This window comes from Neopsephotus bourkii, unplaced genomic scaffold, assembly GCF_033783945.1.
Source record: "Neopsephotus bourkii isolate Nb327-2 ecotype Australia unplaced genomic scaffold, CSIRO-AGI_Nbou_v1 NB_887, whole genome shotgun sequence".
Classification (NCBI taxonomy): Eukaryota; Metazoa; Chordata; class Aves; order Psittaciformes; family Psittacidae; genus Neopsephotus; species Neopsephotus bourkii.
In genome coordinates, this window is record NW_026901381.1 from 1,898,742 (window position 1) to 1,917,297 (window position 18,556).

Here is an 18,556-nt window from a genome sequence, read left to right on the forward strand (position 1 = left end):
TCCTGCACATAACTACCAATACCAGTACAAGGGAAGAATTATGGAATGGTTTGGGTTGGAAGGGACCTTAAAGCTCCTCCAGCTCCAACCCCTGCCACAGGCAGGGACCCCTTCCACTGGAGCAGCTTGCTCCAAGCCCCTGTGTCCAACCTGTCCTTGAACACTGCCAGGGATGGGGCAGCCACAACTTCTCTGGGCACCCTGTGCCAGCACCTCAGCACCCTCACAGGGAAGAGTTTCTGCCTACATGCCATGCTCTTCCTCACTGACCACTGCAGGGGACAGGGCTGCCCTGGGCCATCTTGCTGGGGAATCAGGCTTATCCCTCTGAAGCTGAGAAGCATCATCTTCACTTCAGCCCCTGTGTTTAGGATCAGGGTCACGTTCCCTCTGAAACCCATTAAAGTTTGTGGATATTGGTTCTTCTTTTTTTCCACCCCACACAATGGGAAAGGAGTTTTTAATTTCCTCCTCTCCTGGGTTTAGTCGTAACTGCTCTGTTCTTTCACATAAATAAGTAGAACAAAATGAGCATCAGGAGTACTATATGGCTGCAGGTTATCTGCTGCTGAAATCTGAGCAAAGGTGCAGGGTTTTATGGCAGCTCTGTGCCGTGACACTGTACCTATTTGAAGCATCTGAAGAGCATGAACAGAATCACCAGCAAGAAAAAAGCATATGGGGGAAAAAAGATTCCTTTTGTCCAGACCACAGCTGATGAAAAAGAAAGTGCATTAAGCCCTGGGCTTTCCTTTCGGAATAGACCAGCTTTATAAAGGGAGTGCACTTTGCTCCTAGGAAACTTTCAGTAGCAGATTTCCCAGTCAGTCTTAGGAGACTGGGAAAAGCCTCATAGTGAAAGAAAAGAAGAAAAGATGAAGAAGTGAGAAGGGAGATGGTGAAAGTTGGGGGGTAAACTGCGAAAGAAGAAAGGACAAATGGACAAGTGTTTAAATAACCCATAGGGAAAAGTCATCGGAAAAAGAGGGGTCCATTGAAGACAAAGAGAATAGTGAGATGTAGTGCTGGGAATGCAGAGGCATTTTTAGGAGGAGGAGAGGCAATGTGTGCAATAAAGGGAGTGGTATTATTTTTCACAAAATGTGGGTATCTTGTTCAATGAAGCAGAAAGAACTTGGATAAGAGCTCAGGCCGATAAATGAAGTCAGGTGCTCCTTGGATACTGGTGTGGCCTCGAGGGCTGCTGAACAGAAAGGCTTTTTCTTCTACAGATCAGAAAGACTTGCACTAAAGCCATAAGTTTGATCAAGGGGCTGTTTATTTTAATCATGTATTGATTGGCTTAACCACACTGCTCTGGGAGGGAGGGAAAGCTGTCAACATCCAGAATTACAGCTTTCAAAGTTCCAAGTAATCCTAGGAAATGAGCCAAACATAATAAATGCAGTTTTATTCGGGACCTGATCCTACTACTGTTGAAATCAATAGCAGCTTTTCCATCGCTCTCAATGAGAGTGGAAGCTGTTTTATTTGAAGAGCAGCTCTGATCCAGCAATCAGGGCAACTAATTTTGAAAGATTCATGAATGTGAACATAAAATAATAATAATAATTAAAAAAAAAAAAAAGAACCAAAAAGAACCAACCCATAAATGGCAGATCTGGGAAAACTCAACTATTCCCAAGATGCCAAAGGGGAAAAAAAGGCAGAAAATAGGAGATATGGTAATGTCTAAAGCAGGGTTAGAAAAATTAACTGTGATAAACAGATGTCCTTCAAAAGCCATTGAGACAGAGGAAGAGAGAGCACTGAGAAGCTCAACACATGCAGTCTGCCCAGGCTAAACGTAGCAGAAAAGTGTCCTTGAAAAGCAAAAGTAGTGGTGGTGCAAATCACACTGCAGAAGTAGTCCATGAAATCAATCATAATCATTCCCATGAAGGTCAAAGACACTTTGTGTATGTACTTTGCTTTTAGTTTTCTGAGGCAAGAAGGAGCTAGAAAACTACTGCCCAGTTAGGGTTCCAGTCACCAGTTCAGTCTGATGAATCCCTATTCAATGTTTATATGCGTTGACCAAAAGAGAAGCATCTCCTTTGCTGTGGTCTCTGATCCTCAGACACAGGACAGGGCATGCATAGATATGTACAGATACCTGTCTGTGTGTACAGGCAGACTTTGATTTTCGTGTTCCCATTTGCATTTGGAAAGCCATTGTCTGGGGGACTTGATTTTTAGAGCTTATAAAGTGAGGTGGCATCCACAATGAATTTCTCCTCCTGGAAGGTGTTAACCTGTGTTAGTGGCCAGTCTCTAGCTGTAAGAAGCTTGGAGTGGATCATGACTGTAATCCCAAAGTAGACATTGGACAGTGTATTTTCAGATGTGTAATCCATGCCAAAGAAAACCAGTGGCTCAGCAATAATGTTGTGTCTGTGCTGACAACCAGCAGGTCCTCTCTGTGCTGGTGGCCTTCCCCTATCTGCATCTCATTGTCTGGTCCCTCTGCCCAGTGCTTTTCCCTTCCCCTACACTTCATTTTTAACGTTATGAGGGATTACATTTCAATGTCAGTATTTTTAAAGGGTGTGGGTTATCTGAGGTGCAGCCTGGATGTGCAAAGGTACGATGGCCATAGCATAGTAGATGGCCAGGCAGGGTTGGCTGTGAAAGCACTCCGCTGATGCCTACACTTTGGGTATTTTCAGCTACGCAACAAAGACTCGCCAGTCACGGAGGGCAGGAAGAGAACCTGGGTTATGGTAGGGGTATTTCACATGGGGAGATTTATGCACCAGGGGCAAGGGACAGATGGGTGATTCTCCTGTAGAAGAAGAGCCTTTGAGGTGCTTCTGGCTGTGCCAGGGAGTAGATGCCTGAGAACAGCTAAGTGCCTGTGCTTCCTCTCTTGTTCTGTTTTTCAGTGTTTGACCAGCATCAATTTGACACTCAATAACTAAACTGAAAGAGAGGAGACTGAGGTGAGCTCTTAGGGACAAGCTCTTCCCTGTGAGGGTGCTGAGGCGCTGGCACAGGGTGCCCAGAGAAGCTGTGGCTGCCCCATCCCTGGCAGTGTTCAAGGCCAGGTTGGACACAGGGGCTTGGAGCAAGCTGCTCCAGTGGAAGGGGTCCCTGCCCGTGGCAGGGGTTGGAGCTGGAGGAGCTTTAAAGTCCCTTCCAACCCAAACCATTCCATGATCTTCAGCTAATAGGGTTTTGTATAAGTGTACATGACGGCACATCCTATGCCTGGCAGTCTGGATCCTTTCTCCTATTGCTTTTGGATCAGGCTTTATGAGTTTGGCTATATTCAGCCTGGTAGCACACTGTAAACAGCAGGCTTGACTGCTGCTTTTTATTTATCCTTATTAAGTTCATCAGATGAAGCCAGAGCTTCCTGGGGCCATCCAAAGCTTCCTGGAGGGGGTACTCTCACAGGCAGATGTGGCTCCTGGAGAGGCAGACGTGTGTCTCTGGGAGGCAGACTTGGATTGCTCCTTTTGGACTATGTGGTTGTAAGAGCATTTTCTTACAATATATTTCCTTGGGGGGATCAGATGGACTTAGATCTCGGATACCATCCCCACTAAGTGATACAGTAAAAATAACCTATTATTCTCTGGTTCTGACCTGGGCGGTGACAACATATTGTTTCAGCATCTCTGTCAGACTGTTTCCCTTAAGAGCCATTTTAACCTCACCCAGTGGGACATAACTAAAGGAAATGAAACTCCAACCCCATTAAGGAAAAAGACAATGCCTTTCACTAAACAAACTTTATTTTCTTGGCTTTTCTTCACCAAGGAGAATCGCCCGTACCCCCCACCCTTGCAGCCTTTGTAGACAGTTCCTGTAATTGGGAATGGCTGGGTGGACACCAATGGTTGGCAGCGAAGGGGGATAAATCCGACATCCCTTGAACGTGACATGGGCTGGGACCGCAGTCCCAGGTGGCCACTTAGCAACAATTCCTATGGTACTGGTGGACGGTACGTGCCTGCCAGCCACAGCGGCCGCTCCTTGGAGCACAATCGGGACTTCAGCAAGACTAGATAAGGGGGACACAGTGAAGCTGGGCTGTAACTGATGTTCTACAGCCCTTGGGTGGTTACTGTACTGTGCCCCGCCAGTGAGAGCTGGTGGCTTGCAGTGAAGTAGTGATGGGCCATCTCCTGCCGCCTGTGTGGTGAAACGGCCACCCCAAAAGCAAGCACGACCTTGAGGGTTTGCAGTGTGTGGGCTAAAGGAAAGATCATGACTCAAGATAATAATTCACCTTGAACTTGTGGCTGCCCCATCCCTGGCAGTGCTCAAGGCCAGGTTGGACACAGGGGCTTGGAGCAAGCTGCTCCAGTGGAAGGGGTCCCTGCGCGTGGCAGGGGTTGGAACTGGATGAGCTTTAAGCTCCCTTCCAACACAAACCAGTCTGGGACCGTGTGATCTTCACACTTCAGCTAAGGCAGAAACCAAATTTGCAGTCAGTAATTAGGTTTGCAAGCACGGCCATTAATTTGGGGGTGTCTTAAGGCAAATTAGAAATCCCTTTTTAACATGCAGCCCCACGCAGTGATGGGGTCGGAGTCTGAAAAGGCACCGTTTCACACTGCATGCGGCTAATGAGGACAAACCCCAGGCTGATCACCGTGTCCCCTTGTTAGGGTTTACAGAACGCAATCCATCGGTCAGGCTTGCAGAGCCTGGGTAGAACTGAGTCACTCTTGGGTCAGGGTAAATCCACAGGCAAGGAGATTAGAGCTGGTGGGGAAAGAAAGAGCTCTGTGTCGCCGGATAAAAGCAGGTTGCACAAAGCTGCAATCTTGGAAGGGTTTTTAATCCTGGAGGTGGCCAATGCCTTTAGGTCCCCTTGGGTTTCTGACACAAAGGTAGCCCACGTGCCCCGTGCGCTGTTTTGGGGTATTTCCAATATCAGTCCCCAAGGGGAACAGTTAAGCTCCTATTTCCAACCGTAATCCTGCAGGGATCTATAAATCTATGTATTCCTGTGCCCTGTTAAGCAGGTTTATGGCTGTCCCAGCAGTTCACTGCAAAATCATCTGAAAACAAGAGCCCACCCTAAGCTGTAGGTGTAAGTTATTCTCTCCTTTGCACACTTTCTTCCTCTGTTGATAAGTGTTTCAATAACCTGTGTTGAACAGCTTCCATGAGTGACAGTCTGAATGCCCTCCATACCTCAGCCCAGAATAGCCTGTTGCCTGATGGTTATGACATTCTCAGATATGGATTCGAGCAGCACAAATGGCAAAAGAAGGTGAAATTGGGCTTTCTCCATGCCTGGTTGTAGTGAGAGCAGGACATCAGCCACCTTGTAGGTACTCTTTGAAGAAAAGCAGTTGCACTTACTTACTTTTTCTTCTCCCTCAAGAGATGACAGGGGATGATGGAGGGTGGTACCTCTTTGGGGCTTGGAGTGACATATGGATGTCCCAGGGAGGTTTAATGCTACTGTGAATCCCTCTTGGATGCAGCTCCGTGCATCTCCATGCAGGATGCTAGGAGCACAGGGTAACTATTGTTAATTAATTCCCCAAAGCAACTACATACTTGAAGGCTGCTACAGAGCTGGCCTTACCATATTTATTCAGTAATTACACTACTTTATCTCATACCATGACTAACAGCAACCAATAGGAAATACTTTAGGGGGTGGTGATGATCCATCACCCTGCGATTAACTTTCTCCTCCTATGAGCTCTCTCTGCTGTTGGCCAGGGGGTATTGCAGTTGCTCACATCACCTCTGTGCAGCCAGCAGTGGCCTGTTTTATAGAGCAGAAAGTCATAATGATAAGCACAGTGAAGATTACGGTCCCTTTGTAGGTCATGGGCTGCTAGGTGACTGCGGTCTCAATACCTGCTTTGCAGAGGCCACCAGTATGTCAGTGGGACGAATCTGGAGGTGCTTTGGCTGGTAGAAATGTTCACTCTCTGAAGCTTTCCATGGTGGATGGAAAGAGCTGTGGGTACAGTGATGCGTATCTGTCCCAAAATCATGTTCGGGTTAAAAACTTCCTGCAGAGCTAATGTCCACTCTGGTTTCAGGTCACTGCCACAAGCTAAATCAGGTTAGGGAGCAAACCCAGCAAGCAGGTACAAGAGGCTGGCAGCTATCAAAGGGGATAATCTGTAGCATGATGTTTTTATGGCTGTGCACCCATAGCGACACGTACAAGCAGGGAATGGTTGTGGTCTGGAATGAACTTGTTGGTTTGCTTGGTTGTGGTGAAAATTCCACTTCCTTTTCAGTAGCAAAACAGTGTGCAAAAAATAACCAGTCAGATCCAGCTAAAGTCACTGGAGTTAAGTGGGGGAAGAACTGGCCTCATATGCCTGAGATCTGAGCTGATCTGAGCTAACGTAAAAGCTACAAGTTATTCCTGATTTGTTTTCATTAGGAAATCGTGGGTAAAAAGGCACTTGTTAGAGCAGTTCTTGCAGTTATTATTTTTACACAGTCTGTGATTTTTGAACATCATAAATTATATATAAATTCTAAACCCGGCCTTGATTTAATATGCTTTGGGGCTTACATCAGGTGGCTTGTGCCAGTGACTTCTTAATTAACTAAGGATCCATCATTCTTGGCAAACAGTTCAATTGCATAGTGTGTAGAAGACAATAATTGAATATAAAGGTTTATTTTTGTCCCTTTATTGATGTCAAGGGAAAACACTGCAGTTATGGAAATGGAATAAACTGAAAAGATTCCTTCAGTTCCTGCAGGTTGATTAAAACGAATGGCTTTCCATTCCAGTTTTTATGAATGTATAGTTTTCTGAAAGCTTTATAATACTTCAGGGAAAGGAAATTGCAGGCAGTAAATGATACAGGATGGTTCAGGTTATTGAGAACTAGAGGAATGGGTTTTATCTGGAAAGGTGAGATTTACTGTTCTGCTGTATTTCACTTAAATGTTTGAGAAAGAATCAGATGCCGTGATTTGTACCTTATGATGGGCATGGAAACAGCATGAGAGTGCTCAATAGCACCAGTTGCCTATGCAGTATGCAGCCTTTGTACACCTTTTCTCTGCAGGCAGTAGTGTCAAACCTTTGCTATCCCCTACACTGCACTGGCATCAAAGAGGTGACCACAGAGTCCAGGGGTGGTTTCTCTCTTCTGGTCAGTGAAGGTAGCAGAATATCTTTTCATATCTCAGCTTGATAACCAGCACTGAATGAGTTTGGTTGAACAGTGCTTGCAGTGTTAGAGCTCTACCAGTAAATGCTGTTTAACAAAACAAGGGTATTTCTTTATCTTCTTTTCTGTGTAGAAAGCAGAAATATGGCAACAAAAGAAAAGCTTCAGTGCTTGAAAGACTTCCACAAGGATATCCTCAAACCCTCCCCTGGCAAGAGCCCGGGGACACGGCCTGAGGATGAGGCAGAAGGAAAGCCACCCCAGAGGGAGAAGTGGGCGAGCAAGATCGACTTCCTGCTGTCTGTGGCTGGGGGCTTCATTGGCTTAGGCAATGTCTGGCGGTTCCCGTATCTCTGCTACAAAAACGGCGGAGGTGAGTGTTCCTTGATCTCATTCTCATGAATCAATCCATCTGCCTTATCCTTAAACATTCCCACATCTGTTCCCTGCTTTTTTCACCAGTCTTCAGGAGAGGCTGCACCAGGGCAGGTTTAGATGGAGCTCAGGAACAGTTCCTTCCCAGAAGGGTGCTCAGGCATTGGAACAGGCTGTGCAGGGCAGTGGTGGAATCACTGTCCCTGGAAGCATTCACAAATCATGTAGATGAGGCCCTCAGTGCCATGGGTTAGAGGTGGCCTTGGCAGTGCTGGGGAATGGTTGGACTTGATGATCTTAAAGGTCTTTTCCAACCCAGCTGATTCTGTGATTACTTAATGGTTTTTGTTAAAAATTAATTAAGGAAAACCAAAAGCAGTCTCAAATGTTGTACTGCTGAACCTTCTCTGCTCTGTTACTTCTGCTGCTACTGAGTCTGAGTTTTAACCTAAAGATAGGCTGTTGATACAGACCAGTAGGATTGCAGACCAGCGGCTATCAGAACAAGAGCATTCTGAGCCACGTGAAACTGCCGCTGGCCTAACCCTGTTGTTCCAGCAGATTTTCCCTTCACAAAGGTAAGAAAATGCCCTTTCCAGACATATACACCCATTCCTCTTGCAGAGAATGTGAACAAAATACCCCAGAATGAGATTATTACAAACTGAGATTAAAGTATGAAATGTTCTTTTGTTTGTATATTCTTGTTGCCAGTTTTTAGATGATCTTGTGTGTGTTCTCTTATTTCATCCCAATTTTCTGTATTTTATTTTCTCAACAGGTGCATTTCTTATACCTTATTTCATTTTCCTGTTTGGGGGAGGTCTTCCCGTGTTTTTCCTGGAGGTGGTGCTAGGACAGTATACCTCTGAAGGTGGAATCACATGCTGGGAAAAGATCTGCCCTATTTTCACTGGTTAGTATACCCTGTTGTGCTTTCCTGCTTCAAGACTCCTCTATAAACCATGTGCAGCAACACTTTTCCCCTCACGTCCATTAGTTCAGCTATTTGCTGCAGTAACTGAGGGTATGATATTGGTTCCTGGAAAGGTAGAAGTCAGAGAGTCTGAAGGGCAAAGTAAGGTATTGATTCTGATGTTATCGTCTTGTTAACTGGCAGAACTGCTGATAAGCAAGAAAGGAATTGTATATTGTGCCTTAAAAAGGCAAATGCATGTTTTGTTCACACATATCAGAGAAAGTGTTGGTTGGGGAGACTGGGTGGCATTCATGAAAGCATCTTCAAAGTATTATACTGGGCTGGAAATCAAAATCCCTCTGCCGTGTGAAACCTTGTCATTGGCATCATCCTTCTGTTACTGATACAGCCAAAACCTGGGCAGCATTTTTTGATAGGATTGAGGAGCAGGACTTTTGTCCTAGCTGAGCATGGATAAATAGGCATGTTGGTCTGATGGTACTGAAGAACCTTTGCCAGTGAGTGAAGAGCCACTGGCCGCTCACAGGAATTATAGGAATGCTGCTCTGGAAGTTAACTAGGGTGAAAAATGGAAGACAGGTTAGAAACATTACTGAAGATGCCTCTCTTGTGTATAGATTACCCTGCACAGCCGGACAGCACAGGCAGAGTCACTTGGAATAACTGCACTAAGCAGCACTCCTCAAATCCCATTTGGAAGGAGTGGGCACTTCACACTGACGTGTCTCCTGCACTCCCACCACTGCTGTTCCAGGCATCTCTCTCCCCTCATGTCACCCCAAGCTGAAGTGAGGGCTTTCTCTGTGGCTCACACTCCCACCTAATGCTCAGAGCGCTGCTGAAGTTGATGTAATGGTGCTACTTTAGCTCCATTTTCTTCCTCCTCCTCCCACTTTATTTTTGAGGAGGAGGAAGGAATGTTCCTTGTTTAAATAGCAATCTCCTAGGCATCCATGAAGAGAAATTGCAGCTCTGATAACGTGACTAGCTGTGTATCCTGAATGAAATGCAGCTCTACAGAATAAATAGCACTTGCTCTGCTTGCTTTTACCTGGCATAAAAATAATCTCTGGTGGTAAAACCCCTGCTGCAATAAGGTCTGAAACTGTAAAACATGAGGCAGGTATCCCAGGTGCTGGGGTAGCCATCAGAATGGTGGTAAAGGGAACTTCAGAGGCTTTTCATCCTCAAGAGACTGTTCTAAGATTCTTAAGGAAATCTGTTTTCTCCTCTGGTTATTCCTAAGTGGCAAACTTTGTAAGCAGAGTTAAACATTGATATAATTAACCGTAACAGCTACACATATCATGCTTCCCTTGCACAAGTGAAACTGGGGCTGAAGCAGCAGCTTTCGCATTGATATCTTTGGAATTTTCCTTTTCAGCTCATTCAAGAACTGTCTTTTTTTGTTGTTTTCCTTTGCACATAGGCTGAGCTGAGCCAGTCCATAAGTGTGAGTGGTGCAGGGGCTGCCCAGCTGAGCTGCCTCCAAGGAAGCTGGCCTGGGAATCAGTGTGGTGAGAATGAGGTTGCCCACGTAGGTACCTAAGAAGTGAGGTGATGTAGCTCCAAATAAGCAAAGTGTGGTGCCCTGAGTTTCTTCTGCTAAGACATGAGATAGTCTTAGTAGACTAATCCAGTAGTAGTGGGGTAGTGCTAAATTGGGTAGACATCCTGCAGACCTCCAGTGTCAGCAAACCACAGCCAGAAACTCAGCCCTAGGTGCCAGTGCTAGTCAGAGATGGTGGCAGGTCTGTGCTTTTGTGTGACTGAGTTGAGTTCAGTTTAGTTTAGATGAGTTGAGTTGAGTTGAGTTGTGTTGAGTTTCCATCAGCAGTGTGGTAGAGCAGGATTCATCAAGTCGAATCAATGGGAATAGCACCAGCTCCACAAGATCACAAGGTGCCTTAGCAAGAAGTGGCTGTCACGTCTGCATGTCTTTCTCTTCTCTCCCCCTCTCGCCAGGAATTGGTTATGCTTCCATAGTGATTGTGTCCCTTCTGAACGTGTACTACATCGTGATCCTGGCCTGGGGACTCTACTACCTGTTCCAGTCGTTCCAGAGCGTCCTGCCATGGGCACACTGCCACCAGAAGTGGAACACACCAACCTGCGTGGAAGACACTCTCAGGAAGAACAAGACACTCTGGATATCACTGAATGCCACTAACTTCACCTCTCCTGTCACAGAGTTTTGGGAGTAAGTACCCTCTCTTCGTGGTGTCTTTTGAGTGCTTTGGTGGCATGCCAGAGGTCAGGCTTGAGATTGTATAGAAGCCCAGTGGGGAATGTTAGATAGGAAAAGAAAGTTGCTCTGGGTGTTAGTTTGACTGGCGTTCGCTACTGGTTCTCAGCCATCTTGAGATAGACTGGTAAGTGGGGGCTCTGGAGGAAGACATTAGATGTGTAACTGCATTCATCCTAGAGTGTAGAGGGAGCCTGAAAAAACCCAGTGCAACTCCTTGTTTGGAAGAAAACTTGTTTCCTTCTTAGTTGGGATTCTCTGAATGCAGCAGGAGAGCAGAAACAAGTCACTTCAGATGCCCTTAGAGCAGGCATTTACAACAGAAACAGTGGCAAAGCACCCCTTTTGTGGTTGCCTCTCCCTCTTCCCCAGCCATTAGCATTTGCAGTACACTTTGTGAATCTATAACACACCTCTTGTCAGTCTGACAACGATGCGAGGCATTGACCTCGGCTATAAAAGTGACAGAGGTGGTGAGTGTTGTCCTGCCCTGTAGGTTTCTCAGGTCATCGTGGTTGCATCATTTCCCTCTGCAGTCTCTGAGGGAACTGTTTTGCCAGATGCCTGGATTTCATCAGGCCTAAGCTTCTTATTCCCATTTCTCTCTGATTTTTCAAGTTTTAAATTATCTTGCATAACATGATTTCCGAACGGGCATGACCTCAAATCTCTGCGTGTTAACATAGGGGATAAAATACAGCATCAGAGGAAGCTGATGACCTGTAGGGAAACTTAAATCCAAAGGATCTACAAATAGCTTAGGAAGAATTTTAGGGGTTTTTGGCTTGCTCAGATGGTCAGCTCAGAGTAGAATTAGTTGCTGACCCAGCTTGGCTTTTTCAGCATGTTTAAAGTCCAGTTTGGGCCCTGTTCAACTTGCACCTACTTCTCTATTTATAAAGAGAGGCGTCAGCCACTAGCCCCAGCAGGAATGATGTTCATGCTGAAGGTATTTGGCACACATTAGGCTTAGAAAAAAAAAAGAATCTTATGAACTGTGGTAAAATTTGTAACACAAGAGCCAAAATACAAAGGGCAGATTGGATCTTGGGTGAGCAAAGGGCACTGGTGACCAGTGTGAGAGATGGGATGCAGCCTGTAAGAGCAGTTGTTTTTACCATGCCGTGAGCACTGTGTTTCCATGTCAAGCGACAGACACTTTCCCAGGTCACTTCCTCCCTTGTAAATGTGGAGGGAGTTGGAAGAAGCTTGTTAAATGGTTCCTTTGGATATTTTAGGGCAACTTAGAGACAAGTTGCAGTAGAAGGAGAAGGAACTCTCACTCCTTTGTACTCTCCCGAAATCATTTTGGGACTGAGGGCCTTGAATCCAAATGAGTGGCTGTCATGGGAGGATGTTCAGAGGTCTCCTCAAGGCCTTCCTAAGAAGCAGAGGCCCACAGTGCTGCCCCTGAAACAGAGTTACTATCCCAGGACTTCAGAAGCACCATGTTCAACATCAGTTCTGTGCAGTGATTTTGCTCACAGGTCCTCTTGCACCTGGGAGCAGCCATGATCTTAGCAGCCTCCTGATGTGGCCATGGGGTTGTTTTCCTGCCCCAGGAGCTTCTACTCCTGTAATGCTCAGGTTTATGGGCCAGGTTGTCTCCTTGGGGCCCCAAGTGGCATGTCCACTTCAGGAGACTGAAGGAAATATGGCTGGGAGGTGGAAAAGGGGCTGTAAAAGAATGAGTGGGGCCTCCAGGACCTTGGGGGACACCAGAGCTTTCCATGGGTAATGACACAACAGGTACACAGTGAGGGGGTTTATGGCAGAGCAGCCATCATGGGTTGGGAGGACAATGTCCCCATAGGGACACGTTAGAGCTAGAGGACAAATCCTTGGTCCAGCACTTACCCTTCCCTTCATCCTGACTCGATGTTCTACAACAAAGCCGGAGCAAAGGTTGCTCAACCATGAGCGCTTGTGGAGGCTCTCCTGGCGCTTTGCAGCCACTTTAACTTGTGTCCTCAAATAACAGCTTTAAACATCATGAACTGAACTCTTCCCTGGAGTCATGCTAGGGAGGGGTTTGGCTCCGTTATCCTACTCATATACTGTCCATAGCTCTGTTTCATCATGAGCAAAACTGCCCTTAACAGAGCAAGATGCCTTCGGGACTCGTGGCACTTACAAGAGTATTAAAAATAGCTGTTCTCTCTGCATAAACAACTACTGATGTCTTAAAATAAGGACAGAGCTCAAGCAGCACTGTTGTATTTGAAGTAGCATGGCTTTTACACAGTGCAAGCATTTAGTATCCCCAGGTTTTCCCCAGACATACTATTGTTTGTTATAGTTCTGAAATTAAAACTAATTTCAGGTACTTCGCCATCAAAGTACACCACCAGCTGCCAGCCAGCTACCTACATTGAGGGGATGAGTCAATAGAGAGTCTTCAACTGAAGATACCCATCTGCTTCATGGCACAATTAATTCTGATTCAATTCAGAGGTTTGGGAGTATTTGGTTTCTGAAACCCAATGCCATTTTTTATTGTGGGACATTTATGCAGTGTCCTCATCAGGATTGCTTTGTAAAGCTAATGCTGCCCAGATCCAATTGACCGCATTGATGCATTAACCTCTTCGTGTTGGATAACACGTGTCCTCAGCCTGGCTGGACGTATGGTGCAGCCTGACATTTCGGTTCATTTGAATTAATGTTCTGTGCAAATCACATGCTTGCTTGAGCAGCAATAAAAGGGTGTTAAGCAAATCTGGCTTTGTATCAGGAGACCTACCTCTTGGTATCACATGCTGCAGGTCTTATTTCTGAAGATTTGATTGTAAAGTCCAAAACCTGAAGGGTTTATACCCATATTAATACATAAGGGATAAGTGTTATGGGGGAATTACGGTTGAACAAAACCTCTGATTGTCTGGTGCTGGCCAAGTGTTTATAAATATTTAGTAATCAGCAGACTGCATTTGTCCAAATGCCAAGAAAGACCATCACATGCTGATGGCATGGACTCCCAGAGGGAGCAACCTGGAAAGTAAACAACATCTAGGGTGGCTGGCTCTGCTTTTGGGGGCAAACTTGAGGGTTTTACAAATCATTTCATGTTGTCCTTGTGGTGGAATTGCTTCACTGTTAGTTATTCTTGTCCTTCCAACATGAAAGGGTGCTTTGGCTTTCCTGGTACTAAAGGTCCTGTCAGCATTCGCTTGATTAATGAGCTGGAATATCCTTCACAGATTGCATAACTCTCCTCATTTTATTGTTGTTTATCTAGAGCCAGTTACAGCTCTTATTACATCTCCATGTTGCACATCTCTAGAACGTGCTAGTGTATGAACAAGGCTGAAGAACTCATGTTTACAACAAACTCAGCCCCAGCCTGTTGTCCCATTGATCATATATGAGTGATGGGTAATGACAGCATCAAGACTATAAATGAGAATTAGTAACAACTTCATGCATAGGTGGTGTGAAGGCAGCTGAGTGGGCTCGGCTCAACCTGAGCACAGTGGGTTGTGTAACGAAGCTGCAGAGCTCTCAGCACAGCCCAGCTCGTGCTCCTTCCTTCAGGGTATCAGAGATCCAGGTCGAGAGCTTCTGCTGCAGAAATACATGGGGTCAGGTTGCATGAAACAGTTTGAACACTGAGGCTGCCCTGGTGATTCTGAGCTGGTTCCTTGAGGTTGTGGGTGTTTGTGAGATGAGATGGGAACCATTGAGAGGCGTGGAGCACCTCTGCTGTGAGGAGAGGCTGAGAGAGCTGGGCTGGTTCAGCCTGAAGAAGGGACTCTGGGGAGACCTTCTGGTGGCCTTTCAGTTCTTAAAAATGGCCTATAAGAAAGATGGGAGAGACTTTTAGCAGGGCCTGTTGTCATAGGATGAGGGGTGATGGTTTTAAACTGAAAGAGAGATTCAGGCTGGACATGAGGAAGGAATTTTTTACAATGAGGTGGTAAAACAGTGGCACAGACTGCCCAGAGAGGAGATGGATGCCCCATCACTGGAGACATTCAAGGCCAGGCTGGATGTGGTTCTGGGCAACCTGATCTAGTGAAGGTGACCCTACTCATTGAAGGGGGTTTAAACTAGCTGAGCTTTGAAGGTCCCTTCCAACCCAACCCATTCTATGATAACCCAGGACAGAGAAAGCCAGCCCATCACTTCATGTGCTTGCTGCCTCATCACAGTAGAGTAACATACCTGACTCTAGTAACACACTGGGGTGCCCTCCAAAAAAGCTTGAAAAGATTGTGGGCCAAACTCTAGGTGAGATGACCACTTGCTTTTAGTTCCCTAATGAAAAACAAAGGCTTAGCTGAATGCATTTATAGAGCTCTCTATTCCAAAACACATTGGCAGTTCATTATTCCTGGCTTCCTGAGAGCCGGCCCTATAGGTTGACTTTTAATATGAACTGCCCCTTGGAAAACTGCCATGTAGTTTGAAGAAAAGCCACAGAAGGTTGGAGCTGAACTTTGTCAGCTTCTAAATGTATTTTCTTCTTTTGCATATGCTCAGCAGGTTTTTCCCTGCTTGCTTTAGGCTCAGGTGAACCAGGACTGCAACTTTATGCCAAATATGCATTACTAAGGGGTTTCTTGTGGCTGTCGAATAGCTGTGCTATTAGGGCAGACTTAACCCTGGCTGGTGGCATTAGTCCTTTTCTATAACAAAATACACACATGCTCAGAGGGAATAAAGCATTCGGAGTGAGAGCACATTCACACAGGCAACCCAAGTGAATTTGGCAGTGGGAGATGCAAAACCAAACAGGTGAGGGCTTGAGTCCCATTAAACTGGTCCATCCAGGGCTGGTTATTTTCCAAAACTAATTGCAAGTATTCCAATGGTGACTTCATTCACTGTGATTTCCACAGTAATAGCAAAAAAAACCCTCAAAAAAGTTTAATTAATTCAGAGGGAAAACAAACCACAGTCACTTGTCTTGTATGGGATCCACATGCCACATGTGAGCCTGACCATGGTAGAGCAGCCCAGGATGCTATGATCTCTGCTTTCCATGACTTAGGGGAAGGAAAGGGGCTGATTTTTTCTAGCTGTCTGCAAACAAAATTTAATGAACTATTTGTTAGGTAGCAACTTAAAATGAAAATGAAATTCTTTAAGACTAGTGAGGCCCTGGAGCAGGTTGCCCAAGGAAGCTGTGGCTGCCCCATCCCTGGCAGTGTTCAAGGCCAGGTTGGAGATGGGCTTGGAGCAAGCTGCTCTAGTGGAACGTGTCCCTGCCCATGGCAGGGGTTGGAACTGGATGAGCTTTAATCTCCCTTCCAACCCAAACCAGTCTGGGACTCTGATTTTATGACATACTGTGCCATATATTGAACAAAAGAGTATCATGGACCTAGGGAAGATGCAGGACTGTAAAGCTCAGCTTTGCTCACATAAGCCTTGCTAACTGCTGACTTAGCAGGCAGCATTCAAAGGGCAGGGATCTTCCTGTGCATTTGCTGCCCTCCACACTGTCCTGCACTCTCAGCCATCACAATCAGATTCTGCATCAGCTGAGCTCCTCCATCTCTCTTGTTTTGTTCCCTTTCAATTATTCAGGCGCAATGTACTGAGCTTGTCCTCGGGAATTGAAGATATTGGTATTATCAAGTGGGATCTAGCCCTGTGTCTTCTCCTCGTCTGGGTGATATGTTTCTTCTGCATTTGGAAAGGAGTCAAATCCACTGGGAAAGTAAGTGCTCTCTTACCTTTTTGTAGTCATTGCAGTTAGATGTTAAGAATACTGAGTAATGCTGTTCTTAAAGATGTTCACTGCTTCCTGGAAAACAAGATGTATTTTTGCACTGAATAAAAGAGATTCAGCTTCAGCTGACTTTCAGAAGTCCTTGCCAGTGCCCAACATGCCTGTGAGTCAAGTAGCCATTACTGGAGTGGCATCAAGAAGCAGGTACAAGCACGGTTTGAGTACCACTTTGCCTCTCTTAGGCTGGTGATGTGTGGTGCACTGCACTCCCTGCCCACGCTCCCACACGGCCAAGTTCATCCTCAGTGCAGCAGGGTGGATGTCAACACAGCTGTGGCGGGGATGTTTGAAGTCAGTGGAAAGTGGTGGATGCATAGCATTTTTGGAATGCCACTCACAGAAGAGCTCTGTGTAGACACGGAAGACTAAACTTAGGTACTCATTTAGAAGCATTCTTCTTAACGGAGATCCTGCATAGTCTGTGGTTCTGGTCTCATCGTGTGCTCTTCAGAATGATGTTTTTCTCTGAAGGATGACAAATCATCCCTGAACCTCATCCTGCTCCAGTGCAGGAAGCAAATTACAGCAAATACTGACCATCAGCATGAAGCATGATATTACTGCCGCTTATACAGTAGTGGTTTTAAACCTATTTTAATGAGAAAAGGCTTTAGAAGCCATTGCATACGCATGGCTCTTAGCTTTCAAACCTGTTGGTTGAGGCAGCGTTTCAGATGAGTCTAACAGGGGTAGAGAGGTCTCAAGATACTAAGTTCCCACGCATTTCTTGTGGAAGGGAGTGACCCCATTAGTGTCCTACCTGACAAAAGGGTCACAATGTAAACCCAGCTTGTATCAGCCCCCACAGAAGCCAGGAGGGTGAGCAATTGCCAAAGCCTCAACTGTGGAAAAAGCATAATTTAGCAGTTTTACCTCGTTATATACTGCAGAATCAACCAGGAGACAAAACTCTGTAGGAAACCAGGCCTCATTAGTCCCACTGTTGACTAAACTACTTGCTTTACTGTCGCTCCTGTCTTGCTTTTGGTGATTGTTATCATGGAGCCTCATTAAAATCATGCTGGTGCCTTACACTGGACCCCTGCCAGCTTTGCCCCAAAGAACAGCTTCCACACCTAGAAATTGATAAAAGTATTTGCTTCTCTGTTCCCTCTGATTGATGGGACCTGATGAGGTGATGGTGGAAATTTTATAGTAAAGGTGTACATAATAAATCTCATTTATGCAGTACCTGTGGCAAGCTTGGTGTCCACTCGGTAAAGGTTATGGTAGCACTGAGAGATGTTTCCAAGCTCCCTATGGTACACTGTTTCAAGGCATTGTGAAGGTTGAAAAGAGGCCTGTTAAAATCAGTTATCTAAAAATTGGTGTTTTCTGGAAATCCAGCAAAATGGCCTCATGTCTAAGACAAGACAAGTAGGAACTCACTGCAGGGGCTGAGCTCATGCAAGTATAGAGCCAAAGCCCAGCAAAGCCATTGGGAAGTCTCCGGTTGACTCCATTAACGTTGGGGTCAAACAAAAGTAAACTGCAAACTCTAATGGAAAGACTTGAATTATTGGAGCAGTCTCGTTTACTTTAGTGGATGGTTGTTTATAGCTCTTCCCTGCTTCCCAGCATGTTAATGGCTCTTTGGAGAGAGGGGAGAAAAAGAAGATGACATAGTTTTAAATCTCCTACTATCGTATTGGGCAAACAAACATGAAATCAGGAGTAATAAGTTGTGCTGTGCTTTGGATAATGTGCTTAAAAATTCCTCCAGTGTTCCAAGAGAATCTTTACCTGCAGCCCAAAGGCTGCTTTCTGAGCATGGTTTACTCAGTTCTTGTAAGTATGTCAAGGCATATATTGTTTTTGTGAGAAAACGTTGATTTGAAAACAATAGAAAGCACAGAAATTCCCCTTTTGTCCTGGTTTTGCTGAAACTGGGCTAATGTGTAATCTGTGTTATCTGTCAGTGGAAAATATACGGAAAATTGAAGGAGAGAATGTATGAAAAGATCTCCTTTCTTTTCACGAAGCCAGTCCAGCTCTGTGAGTTATTCTGGCAATGCAGGCTTTGCGTTGTCTTCGTTATTCCCAGAGGACGCACTTAAGAAGAAAAATGGAGCATCCTGGGAGCTCTGCTGTAGTTAAACAAATTCTGGGAAAGGATAATACATTTTAACTCATGGCAGCCA

General features: G+C 45.5%; 1 protein-coding gene across 11 annotated transcripts in view; it reads left to right on the forward strand.

Annotated features, from left to right (window-relative positions):
• The window catches only part of SLC6A6 (solute carrier family 6 member 6), a 109,852-nt gene that overhangs the window by 72,417 nt on the left and 18,879 nt on the right, over positions 1–18,556 (forward strand). For all 11 annotated transcript variants that reach the window (XM_061357187.1, XM_061357189.1, XM_061357180.1 and 8 more), the window contains 4 exons: positions 7,252–7,491; positions 8,275–8,409; positions 10,399–10,633; positions 16,211–16,343. In XM_061357187.1, the coding sequence (XP_061213171.1) occupies positions 7,263–7,491; positions 8,275–8,409; positions 10,399–10,633; positions 16,211–16,343 (732 nt within the window). In that variant the 5' untranslated portion in view covers positions 7,252–7,262. The remainder of the gene's footprint in view (positions 1–7,251; positions 7,492–8,274; positions 8,410–10,398; positions 10,634–16,210; positions 16,344–18,556) is intronic.